This window comes from Mastigoproctus giganteus, chromosome 10 (assembly GCF_048544385.1).
Source record: "Mastigoproctus giganteus isolate SK-2022 chromosome 10, ASM4854438v1, whole genome shotgun sequence".
NCBI lineage: Eukaryota > Metazoa > Arthropoda > Arachnida > Uropygi > Thelyphonidae > Mastigoproctus > Mastigoproctus giganteus.
This window is the reverse complement of record NC_143584.1, coordinates 89,387,954-89,401,639: the sequence shown is the minus strand read 5'-3', so window position 1 is coordinate 89,401,639 and position 13,686 is coordinate 89,387,954. Positions and strand designations below refer to the sequence as shown.

General features: G+C 35.9%; 1 protein-coding gene across 5 annotated transcripts in view; it reads right to left on the bottom strand.

Annotated features, from left to right (window-relative positions):
• LOC150079142 (polyamine-transporting ATPase 13A3-like) overlaps positions 1-13,686 on the bottom strand; it is a 750,840-nt gene that overhangs the window by 238,917 nt on the left and 498,237 nt on the right. For all 5 annotated transcript variants that reach the window (XR_016547547.1, XR_016547548.1, XR_016547549.1 and 2 more), the window contains exon 17: positions 12,627-12,869. Coding sequence is in view for 2 of the 5 variants with exons in the window: in XM_090383358.1 (XP_090239484.1) it covers positions 12,627-12,869 (243 nt within the window). In the remaining 3 variants the exon portion in view is untranslated. The remainder of the gene's footprint in view (positions 1-12,626; positions 12,870-13,686) is intronic.

Below are 13,686 nucleotides of genomic sequence, written 5' to 3'. Positions count from 1 at the left end.
CTGCAAACTTGGACATTAAGCCTGATATACCTTCATCGATAACATTAATAAATACACAAAACAACAATACGCCCAGCACCGAACACTGGGTGACTCCACTAATAACATTAGTCCATGTAGAGCAGTGTCCATTTATTACCACTCTCTACTGCTTCCCACTCAACCATCCCTTTATCCATTGCAGTACCATACCACTCCAATTTGTACAGCAGTCTTCCATGTGCAATAGTATCAAAAGCTTTCCTGAAATCCAAGTATATGATATCAAAAATATTTTTTGCATCCGGTTCTTTTATGACCACATTGTAGTATCCAATCAAATTGGTCAGACAAGACTTCCCCTTAACAAACCCATGCTATGTCTGAACTATTATTGCAGTCTTGTCTAGGTGATCCTGCATCACTTCTTTAACCAGTGACTCCATTATTTTACCTGGAACAGAAGTTAAACTAACAGGTCTATAATTATTTGCATCACCCTTTGTGAATTGAAGATACAATTACTCATCTCCAGTCCATGGGGATCTCCACTGAATCTAAGGATGCACTCATAATTATGGTTAAGGGTTTGCTTACTTCCCTCGCTGCCTCCTTCAATATAACTGGACAGATTCCATTTGCCCCAGGTGACTTTTTTATGTTTAACTTCAACAATTTCTCCTCTACTTTGCTCTCCATTATTACAAAATCATTTAGCTCCCTGTTAGAGTTTAGTAAACTTCTGTCCTTCCCTTCCTTACAGAATTTCTCATATGTGAATGTAGATGCAAAATACTCATTCAATTCATCAACTATTTGAGCAGGATCATGAACAGTCAAACCACCAATGTCAAGTGGACCAATTTGATTCATCCCCTAATACATGCACCTCTTCTTATTCCTAGTTACCCTGACAGAGCCCATATATTTGCTTGTTACATGATAACCTCCAGCAGTCCTTGAAATTCCTTTCTAGTTTGCTCCAATAGAAGCAGCAAGAATCACTTACACCTCTGGCTGCAGCTGTTGTTAATCTATTATGTATCCCTCCAAAGCTAGCAATTTATAATCACCTAACACTGCCTTGATAGCAACAGCAAATATTCTTGCACCCCTTCTGTTTAAGTGTATCCTGTCCCTGTAAAAACAGTCTCCCCAATTAACAAGCACAGACTACACTAAGAAAAATTCCAACCCATGAACCTTTCAGTCACTCCAGATCAAAAATTATTGACAAGTTTCTCTTCAAGTACTATCTCCTATCATGTCTGGTCAGCATTGGACACTGATATCTTCCTTTTTTAAACTTTTTTCTTTCTGTTACAAACACAAAGAAAAAGTCTTGTTTTAATGAAATAATTCTGAAGGAAAATTCAGTATAAAAATTTATCTTTAGAGTTCACCTATTCATAAAACATATTAGGTTTACCAAGAAAGGAAAACTATGTAAAATTCAGAATGTGTTTTTAAAAAAACCGAAAACTATGATTTTTGATTTTTTTTTTTTTTCAAGCATTGTTCAAACTGAATCAAAAATATATTGCCATAAGTGATTCCCTTGTTTTGCATTAACAAAAATTTAAAAAAAAATGCTTTAAAAAAAAAATTATACTTTACCTGCCAAGTGAGTCCCCCGATACTCAAATATTTACCCTTATTTATAACAGTTAGTACTTATAACAGTCTCCCCAATTAACAAGCACAGTATTTATAGTCATACATTAAGTATGACTATAATTTCTTAATAGTACATAATTCGTCAAACAATGATTTTAATTAATTTTGCATATAATTTTAACACTCAATATCATGCTAATTATTGCTTGTGGAAAAAAAAACTGATTTTCAGAATACATAATCATTATAAATATTAAAACATGAAATAAATTCTTTCCACATTGGCACAGTCATTAGGGCTTGGAGAGTAATTACAAAGTTATTCTTTACAGCAATTCCCTTTTTAATCACAGCACATTATAACAACCTATCTGGTATGTCCCAGCATATTTTCCATAAATCAAATGCTATTTTACATTTGTTATTATGATCTTGAAAGACTATAACAAATTGTCTACAATAATCTGAAAATTTCAACCACTATCTTGTTTTTTACTTTTTTTATTACAATATTTGCATGTCAAAATGAAGAATGCTAATTTATTGATGCTAATGATAAGCTTGCGAGCTGACCACAAAAAATCACTCATAGGCAATTACCCATGTTCAATGGCAATTTCGCAAGCTTATTGGCATGATAAAACTAACTTTAACTAGTAGCTTACTTCATTATACATTAAGTATAGACTGTATATTATTGATTTACCATATTTATTCTTATTAAGCAAGTAACTTTGCCAACACACAGACAAAATTAAGATTTTATGTGTTGCAGATAGTGGAGTGCATTCTAAGAGTGACATTGCTGAACAGTTCAGCATTCCTAAGAGCACTGTTCACCATTCTAAAAGATCAGAAAAATATAGAAAGCTTAGAGAAATCTGCTGCACTTGATAGGATAAGAGCACAAAAGGCAGAGTATCCAGATCTTGAAAAGGTACTACTCTTAGAATGGCTAATGATGATGCATGCAAAAAACATTCCTGTAGGAAGAAATCTTTTAAAAACTAAGGATGAATATTGAAGATTAAATCTTTCAATTTATGGTTCCAGATATTTTAAGGACTATCTTTCAAACAAAAGTGTGCATCAAAAATGCAGCCAACAACATTGAAGCTATGAAGGAAAATCATTTATAAAATGTTTTGCTGACATATGACCAGAACATCTTCAGTGCTGATGAAACTGGATTTTTTTTAAGCTGTTATTGTAGATAAAATGCTTGCATTCAAAGGTGAGAAATGTAGAGGCAGAAAAAAAAAAGAAAAAACAACAGATTACCATTCTCAATAGCAAACATGTCTGGCACAGAGAAGCTTCCTCACTTCCACTAGGAAAGCCTAAATGCCTTAAACTTTGAAAACATTGCTGACTATGTTCTGAGCAAGCTAAAAGGCTTGGATGTCATGAAAAATTTATGAGGAATGGATCAGAGACTTGGATCACAAGGTGAGAGAGAATAGAAATATTTTGTTGTTTGTAGATAACAGCATCCCTAAATTTAGAGGAGACACGTTTAGAAGAAACCAAAGTAGATGCAGACATTGCTTATTTTAAGTTATGCATGAATGAAGAAGATGAACTACTATGGTTGAGCAAGAAGTTTCACATCAAGGATTACAACTTGTACATAATTTTTTTCAAGTGCTGCAAAAAACTGTCATCATGCACCTTTATAATCTTCTTTAAGAAACACTGTCACTAAAATAGCACATTTTGACAGTCTGAAACCAATTCATGGTTAGGCCTTAAGTATGTACATATGCACTATTACAGTATACACAGTAAGTAGATACTGTATATATGTACTATTGTATACAGTACATACTGTAATTTACAAATTAATCTTACTATACCATACAATCAATGCAAAAAGTGCAACCTTTATTTTCTTGTTTAATACCATAGTGCATATTTTGTGTTAGATTCTACTACAGGCATCTCATCCTCTTAATTAGGGTCATAAAAACAGAGTGCTAAGTGAATCAGCACTAAGCAAGGAAGATTTGTCCATAGAATATAACGTAAATATTTTAAGAAAAAAATAATGAAGAATGCTATTATACAAAATTGTGCAAAATTATTATGCAAAATTATGATCAGCATTTCTGACTGATTTTAAAACACCATTTCTCTACATAACAATATTAAATGTAGGAAAAACATTTAAAGCTTTAAATATAAAGCTTTGACACATAATATAATTGGAGAAGGATGTTACGTGGCGGTTTTCCATGGAATCTAAATTTTTATAAGATGATTATTATAGAAATGTAGATTTCATTTGACACATAAATTATGTAATAAAACATAAAAACAGTATACATTCAATAAAATGTAAACTTACCTTAATATTACAGAGTCTTATATGCATACTGTATTTACATTATTTACAATAACAGCTTGTAACATTGCTGATTTTCAAATCATCAAAACAACTAAATGCAGTGTAAATCTAACACTTGCCCGAATCATGTCTTTTAGAATGTCCAATTATTTTTGAATTAAAAGTTCTTCCAGAGCTTTTCACCTTCTGTGTGTTATTAGCACTAGCCGACTCATTTGATCTCCTTGAGATGATTAAAAGAGAGTGAGAGGTTAAAACTACCTACATGGCAAAATAAAATCAATCACTCAGACACAAAATGCACATAAACAATATGTAAGCTAAACTGAAAACAGCATCGTTGAACAGTGCTCAACAATGCGGTATTCAGTTTTTGTCAATTGTAGGAGCTGATGTCTAAATCTGCATTTTATTCCATAGAGAGCAGTGGCAATAGCATTTTTTTTTTTTTTTTTTTTTCCCTTTCTTTATTTCTCTTAATGTCTGGAACATATTGAGACATCCACTGATATTTTGCTGAGATAGTGAACAGTGATTGAAATATGATTCTTTTTCAAATTTCATAAGAGCTGGAGTCTCTTGAAAAGACAGTGCTTGTGGGGACTTTCCATCTTTACAGTTTTTAATTTTTGTAAAATGATTTCATTTTTCTAGTGCTCACTCTTTGAGGTGTGGGTGTGTATCCCTTTGGGCAAGGAGTTGTGCAATCATTCTGCCAAGGGAGAGTGTTGCTTTGGTTCTTTTCCTTTTACATTCTTTATCTTATTAAACATTTTTATGTTTAGTTTATTCTTTATGTTTTGTTTTGTGATAGAGATGGTTAAGTTCATAGGAGCAGAATTCTACTCCTATGACAGCATTAAATATTTTGCTGTCTTTATTTCCTGGTTCAATGTTTCTTAAATTTAATTTAACATAGTAAGAACTCTGTACTTGAACTAGGTGAAAACTTGTGCGTGGTTTTTATGGCTCCAGCTAATTGAGAAGTTTTTCTTAAATTTTTGCCATTTTATTGATTTAAATTGGCATATTAATTTATTTTCTAGAAGTAGCTTTATATTCCTAGTTATGATACTTAGTTTATTTTGAACTTAGATAGAGATTTTGTAGGTTATTACTTAATATCCATGGGTTGGACAAGATTTTGCAGCTCCAGCAAATGCTAAGTTTTTAATTATATTTAGCCATTTTATTGACTTAATTAATATATTAAATTATTTTCTATAAGAAGCTTATAGTCCTAGTCAAGCTCCTTGGTTTACTTTGAATTTAGATAGTGATTTTGAAATTTAATACTTAGTGTCTGTAGATTTACCATTTGTAACTTGCTGCCATTGTTATAAGATACAACGTATATCCCAAACTAGATAGCAAAACGTGAAGCACTGTATTAGAAATCTGTTAGCTTAGTATAGTATTATCAATTAAGCAGTAAGATATATTAATCTTATTAAATTTCATAGTTAATTAAATTGTACTTAAATGGAATCATGACTCAGACAAGAGTAGCAAAGCAATGCTCACAGATTAGCCAGAGTGCTGTGGCTCGGAAAGAACCAAAGGGGGCAATTCTCCAATGCATCACAGTCTAAAAAAATGTGTGAAATGTGAAATGTTTGGGGATTGTCTAGAACAGGATATGATCTAGCCAAGGAGGATGTCTTTGTGTGTGTTATGTGCAGAAACTGTGACAAAATAAGGTGACAACTCAGTGTTCTGATGGGCGCATGAGAGTTTGAGGTGTAGGATAGGTGCCCTCGAGGAAATTAAAAGAGGGGCCCATCAAGCTCTCAAATGCCTAACTCATATCCAAATCTCACTCCTGTGCATCAGGCAACACAGCGGCAATCTCCAAAGCAGAATGCGCTGGTTCCAAAGGAACCAGTTATTGTTGGTGACTCTACTGTTGTGGAGATTATGCAAAAAGGATAAGTGGAACAGGACCAGGGTATGTCTGCCAAGGCTGATGACGTTGTAGAGCAGATATCATCATTTAAGGGCACAAAAGGTGATACTGGGGTAGACGTTGGCACTAATGACCTTAACAGTAAAAGATCTGCAGATTTAATTAACAATTACAGGTCAATATTGAAAAAAGTCGTGAGCTAGGATTGAATTTGAAAGTGTTTGCAATTCTGCTCAGACATGATGTGGGGGGGGGAGTATATATGATGAGAGCCTTGTCAATCAGTTGGGATGTGGAGTGATTGTGCAAGGCTAATGGGGTAGAATTTTTTTCAGTATGGTCTGTGCTTGCTAACAGGAGAGATAGCTTCTACAGGGATCTGATATTTTTATATAGAAAGGGTGCAAGAATATTTGCTGATGCTATCAAGTCAGTGTTAGATGGGTCAAAAAACTGCTAACTTGGGGGAGTATTCACAGACTAAAATTTTAACAGTTGCTGCAGGCAGAGGCAAAAGCGATCCTTGCACTACTTCTATTGTAATGAGCAGCAGCCTAGAGAGCAAGTTGCTGGGGATTTCAAGAGATGCTGGAAGACATCATGGAAAAATTAAATACATGGGCTGTGTTAGGGTAACTAAGAGTATTGTTATTGTTATTATTTGGTTTTTAGGAGCATTAGCAACTAAGGCCATATTGCTCTGGGGATATGCGGTGGTCATTCCCTGACATTTCCGCATCCTCCATATTTGGTGGTCATGGGCTCGAACCCCGGTCTAATCAAGAAGCGAGTGCTACCCATTGCTGCTCCTGCCCACCTGGCTATGGAGGCACCAACTAAGAGTAAGAACAGGTGCATGTATACTTGCATGTACACCAATGCTAGAAGTATAGTAAATAAATCTGATGAATTTGAAGTACTGATTAAGGCATCAAATGCAGATATTGTTAGGATATCAGAGACATGGTGTCACACAGATATAAGAAGTGCAAATTGGAATTTGGGAAGTACAATGTGTACAGAAAAGACAGACAGGGTAGGAAGGGAGGAAGGATTATGTTTTAGTCAAGAAACAAAATCTAAAGAAGTGCATCCAGTTGACATGGGTGGACAATGCTATGTTGAGTCAGTTTGGTGTGACATAAACACTGGCAAAGGGAAAATGAGAGTAGGAGTGTGTTTATACGCCTAATGGCTCTGATGAGTATAACAAACAATTGTGCAGACAAATAGAATGGGCAAGGAAATCAGAATATCTTGTAATAGGGGATTTTAATTTTCCAGATATTAACTGGAACTTGTGGGTTTGAAACTCACATGCTAGCAAGACTTTTGTGGATTAATTGGAGGATTGTTTTCTACAACAACATGTTCGAGTGGCAACTGGGGAGGGGCTAATACTCGATCTGATTATCAGCAGTGATGGCTCATGCATTAATAATCTGCAGATAAAGGAACCACTAGGTGACAGTGATCACAGTCTATTGATGTGGGATTTACATAAAGATGTAACTACCACCAAAGGTAAAGGGAAGGGTTTTTTTTTCGGTGACTACAGTGGTCTCAGGCAGTTTTTGAATTCCATACAGTAGGATCAACTGATAATGTTAAAAACAGCAAATTCTAAATGGGAGGCCTTCAGGAAATTAATTTTGGAAGCTACTAGACTTTTCATACTAACTAAGAAATACTGTTCAAGATTTAAGCTGAAATGGATGCCAGATGAACTAATAAGGTTCGTGGAAGAGAAGAAAAATGCGTGGGATGTATATAAATTAGCAGGTGACACAGAAGACTATGGCAGATATAAGCTAATCTGTAATCAAGTCACAAAGGAGGTTAGGCAAGTGAAGGCTAATTACGAGAAATCCTTGGCAAAGGACGCAAAGAAAAACAACAAAGACTTCTTTACTCATGTAAACTCTAGAATGAAGGGGATGAATCAGATTGGTTCATCTGATATTGGTGGCTTGACTGTTGATGATCCTGCTCAGATAGTTTACAAACTGAATGAGTATTTTGCATCTACATTCACACACGAGGAATTCTGTAAGGAAGGTGAGTACAGAAGTTTACTAAACTCTAACAGAGAGCTAAATGATTTTGTAATAATGGAGAGCAAAGTGAAAGAGAAATAGTTGAAGTTAAACATAAAAAAGTCCCCTAGGGCAGATGGAATCTATCCAGTTATATAGAAGGAGGCAGTGAGGGAAGTAAGCAAACCCTTAGCCATAATTATGAGAGCATCCTTAGATTCAGGGGAGATCCCCATGGACTGGAGATGTGCAAATGTATCCCCAATTCACAAAGGGGGGGGGGGGGTTCAAAGGGTGACGCATATAATTATAGACCTCTTAGTTTAACTTCTGTTCCTGGGAAAATAATGGAGTCACTGGTTAAAGAAGTGATGCAGGATTACCTAGACAAGACTGCAGTAATAATTCAGACACAGCATGGGTTTGTTAAGTGAAGTCTTGCCTGACCAAATTGATTAGATACCATGATGTGGTCACAAAGGAACTGGATGCAAAAAATATTTTTGATATCATATACTTGGATTTCAGGAAAGCTTTTGATACTGTTGCACATGGAAGATTGCTGTACAAATTGGAGAGGTAAAAAGGGCAAGTTGCTGCGATGGATAAAGGGAGGGTTGAGTGGGAGACGGTAGAGAGTGGTAATAAATGTGGACTAATGTTATTAGTGGAGTTCCCCAAGGTTCGGTGCTGGGCCCATTGTTGTTTTATATATTTATTAATGATACCGATGAAGGTATATCAGGCTTAATGTATAAGTTTGTAGATGATACAAAGGTTGGCAGGGTTGTTAATGACCGTAATGGCAATGTGCTAATGCAACAGGATTTAGAAAAGTTAGGTAGATGAGCTGAGAAGTGGCAACTCAAGTTTAATATTGACAAATGCAAAGTACTGCATATGGGTAGCAGTAACCCAAGAGAAATGTACCAACTATTTGGAACTACACTCAGGGAGGTGGAGAGTGAAAAAGACTTGGGGGTAATTGTGCAGTCAGATATGAAGTTCTCTGAGCAGTGCAAACAAGCTGCCAGAGCAGGTCATGGAGTTTTGTCAATGATATATAGTAATTTTGCTAGCAGAGACAAGGAGGTGATTATACCTTTGTATAAGGCAATGGTTAGGCCACATCTTGTGTATTGCATACAGGTCTGGAGGTCTCATTTTAGGAAGGATGTAGAGTTGCTAGAACGAGTACAGAGAATGGAAACAAGATTGGTGATAGGAACAAAAGGATTCTCTTAAATTCTGTAAGTTGCAGCATCTGGAGACTAGGCACCTGCGAGGTGATCTGATTGAGGTGTACAAGGCCTTGAATGGTTTGAGCAGGCTCAGTGCTGATGGGATACTTCCGCTTGCTCAGATTAAGAATCTGAGAGGACACAGATTCATATTGAGGAAAGACAGTTGTAAAAAAAAATGTGCAGAAGTTTGCCTTTAGACAACGGGTAGCTGATTGCTGGAACAGACTTCCATTTGTTGTTGTTGAAGTTCATAGCTTAAATAAATTTAAGGCTGAACTAGACAAACATTTAAAGTGACCGGATAGGTGAAATGGGAAGTTTTTTATTTTTATTTTATTTGGCTGATGCTCTATAAGCTTGCTTTCTTGTATTATGCCTCAACTAATAACAATGCTAATAACATGTCTTTCGCATAAACATGGCTTCCCCAAAGGTGCGTCCCTTTATGAGAATGAACCTCGTTGGGACTATACTTGGAGTTTTATGTACATTCAATTTAAACAAATAAAGTTTATATATTCTTATATAAAAATCTGAAGTACTAAGAACTGAACTTATTTACACCTGCAAACATTTATGATTAAAATATAGTGCTACTGGTTAAATATGTAAATAACAGTTCAGCTTGTTAAATGCGAACAAATAACAATAAATAAAGTCACAGCAATTACTGTCTCATATTGTAATATGGGACAGTACTAGTATTAGTAAGTAGTAGTGGCATGTGATGCAAGAAAGCAAGTGTATGAGCTTATGCAGCATCAGCCAAAAAAAAAAAAAATCACACCATTCCCTCCAAATGCCTGTCCAGTTCCTCCTTAAATTTATTTAACCTGTCAACTTCCACAACGACAGATGGAAGTTTGTTCCAGCAATTAACCACCCGCTGGCTAAAGGCAAATTTCCGCACATCTATTCTACATCTGTCTTTTCTTAATTTGAATTTATGCCCCCTTATGTTCGTAATCTGAACAAGTGGAAGGATCCCACCAGAATTCAGCGTGCTCAACCCATTCAAGGCCTTATACACCTCAATCAGATCACGGCGCAGGTGCCTAGTCTCCAGCCACTGCAATTTGCAGAACTTAAGCCTCTCTTGGTAAGAGGATCCCTTCATTCCCCTCACCAATCTTGTTGCCCTTCTCTGTACACGCTCAAGTAAATCTACATCCTTCCTACAATGAGGCCTCCAGACCTGTATGCAGTACTCAAGGCGTGGCCTGACCATTGCCTTATACAGAGGGACAATCACCTCCTTCTCCCTGCTAGCAAAATTCCTATATATCATTGACAAAACCCCATGACCTGCCCTGGCAGCCTGTCTGCATTGCTCAGAAAACTTCATATCTGACTGGACAATTACTCCCAGGTCTTTTTCATTTTCTACCACCTTAAGTGTAGTACCACACAGTTGGTACGTTTCTCTGGGGTTACTTCTACCCATATGCAGTACTTTGCATTTGTCAAGGTTAAACTTCAGTTGCCACTTCTTAGCCCATCTGCCCAAATTATCTAGATCCTGTTGCAGTAGCACACTGCCATTAACAACCCTGCCAACCTTTGTATCATCTGCAAACTTCGACATTAAGCCTGATATACCTTCATCCATATCATTGATAAATATACAAAACAACAGTGGACCTAACACCGAACCCTGTGGGACTCCACTAATAACATTAGTCCAAGAAGAGCAGCACCCATTGATTACCACCCTGTGTCTTCTCCCACTTAACCATACTTTTATCCATTGTAGCAACTTACCCTTAATACCATTCTGCTCCAATTTGTACAATAGTCTTCCATGCGCAACAGTGTCAAAAGCTTTCCTGAAATCCAAATATATGATATCAAAATTATTTTTTGCATCCAGTTCCTTTGTAACCACATCATAATATCCTATCAAATTTGTCAGACAAGACTTTCCCTTAACAAACCCATGCTGTGTCTGAATTATTGCTGCAGTCTTGTCTAGATGATCCTGCAATGCATCTTTAACCAGTGACTCCATTATTTTACCCGGAACAGAAGATAAACTAACTGGTCTGTAATTACTCATGTCACCCTTTAGTTTAACTTCTGTTAAACTAAAGGGTGACTTCTGTTTAACTAAAGTATTATATTATGGTGTACTAATACTAACCAGTATTATTACTAGTACTGGTTAGTAGTAACTGTAGTATTATTCTCAAATCCAAGGCTTCACTTAACAGCATTTTGTTATTGGCATGTGACATCTTGTCCAAAGCTTAAAACTTCTTCATGTATTTAAAATTATTCTAATTGAGAGGGGAAAAAATCTGTCCATTTATTTGCAGCTTAAAGTTTCCATATTGATGCTACCTACCTTGATGATTATTTCAGATGCATATTTAGCACTATGTCCTGGGTATCTAATAAGCACATACCTGATTTGCAAGACTGTTCTAACAGTTCATCCCCAACATCAACCTCTGATTTTATGATTTCAGAATTTTGCTCTGAAACTAGCAATGTCACTAGTTATATAGCTCTTTGGCTTCATGATTAGTTATAATAACAATAAAAACTAAAATTTAGTGACCCTTGTTGTTACATCCAAGAAATTGACTGAATTTCTACACAGTACATTTTAATAATATACTGTGGAAAAATTCAGTCAATTTCTTGCATGTAATAACAAAGGTCACTAAGTTTAGTTTTTGTGAACATCAACAATTCACTCTTTATGGAAGAGATTAAAGAGATTTAATGTCGCTGCTGTTGTTGTTATTTGGTTTTTAGGAGCATTAGCAACTAAGGCCATATTGCTCCGGGATATGCGGTGGTCATTCCCTGACCTTTCCGCATCCTCCGTATTTGGTGGTGACGGGCTCGAACCCCGGTCTAATCAAGAAGCGTGTGCTACGCACTGCTGCTCCTTCCCACCTGGCTACGGAGGCGCCATTTAATGTCGCATGCACTTTTTCATATGTACCTATGTTGGACATTTCCTACTGTATTTTTCTTCACTCTCAGCTGTTCTAAAGTGATGTCAAACTGGCACCAGCTCATGCAAACACAATGTGACCAGCCACACTATCTGAAATTTGCAAGTACAAGCAATTCATGCTGCCTTATGAAATTTGCTGAATGAGTGATAGCACAAAAATAGAGAAATGCCAGTCTTTTTTTGCATGGATTTTTAAAAATAAATAAAATCTGGACTGTTTTCTTAATATTCACTGACTGTAAAACATGCCAGATTTTAGTTTGCAGTATGTCTTTGTAGACATAAAACTTGAGGTCAAAATCATGGACAAGTGATTAGCCCTATCCAAATACAGCCAATAACAAAAAAAAAAAAAAAAAACTACTAAATTGTTTTGAATAGGAAGACATCTTACTTATTTTTATTTTATTTTTTGTCATAAAATAAAAACATGAATGGTATTTTAATCTAACAAACAGAGGGAAAAATCTATAGGCTAAAGAGTTGTTACTTCTTAATAATAGAGCACTTAAGATTTTTTAGCGTTTACCTGTAACCATCACAGATCTAATATTTGCAGTTTTCAAAAGAGCTAATACTCTGACTGTCTCAGGTTTTAGTCTATTTTCTAAAATTAACAGCCCTAAGAAATTAAGGTTATCTTCCAGCTCTTCTCGGGTTATTCTTTGAGCCTTGGCATAGCTGATACGTGGAAGAGTTCGATAAGCAACAGCCAGTACTCTGTGACCTTGCTGAGTGTAGCTCATCAGTACCTCACTGAAATCTGACGGAACTAGGAAGAACCAAGAATTAATTTTTCATAAAAATCTTGAATCACAGATATATAATAACAATTTAGAGAATAAGTATTAAAATTAATATGGAAAATTACACTGCCTGGCCATTTTATTGAAACCATGAGCTAACAGCATGTTGGACCAACTAGATCCAAATCTATGCACATATCATATGGCATGGAATCAAATAAGGTGTGAAAAGTAACAAAAGGAATATCAGACCATTCATGTAACAAACTATTCTCAATTGGTTTTGCTTGGGCAGGTGCTGACATTCCTCACGACTCTTTCACATATTTGGTACTGTCAATAGTTACTTTGTCATCTTGAAAGTAGCCCTGTCCATAGTGGCTAAACATGTAACATTACCGGGTGTACCTGACCCAGTAATGTAAACAATGTTCAGATATTCTCTGGTGTTTGTGGCATCCCCCAGAGAGATTAAAAAACTGAGCCTATGCCATGAAAACATTCCTCACACCATTACACCTCCTCCAGCAGTTTGTACAGAACAGGATTGGATTGTTTCAGTGCCTTGTGTGGTTTCCTCCATATATGTACTCTTCTATCAGAGATGAAAAGCATAAATCTGTACTAAACAGACCACATAACTTCTTTCTAGTCCTCCTATTTCTTTCCTTTGCATTCCTGGCATCAATTCAGCAATATTTTCCAATAAGTATCTGAGATCGGTGGCTTCTGTGAGGGTCTTAAATTCCCATACTGTATTATTTTTAGTTTTCTTTGCATGTTGACAGGACTGATGTCCTCTTATGTTTCTGCATTAAATGTAGAAGTTAAATGTTCATCATT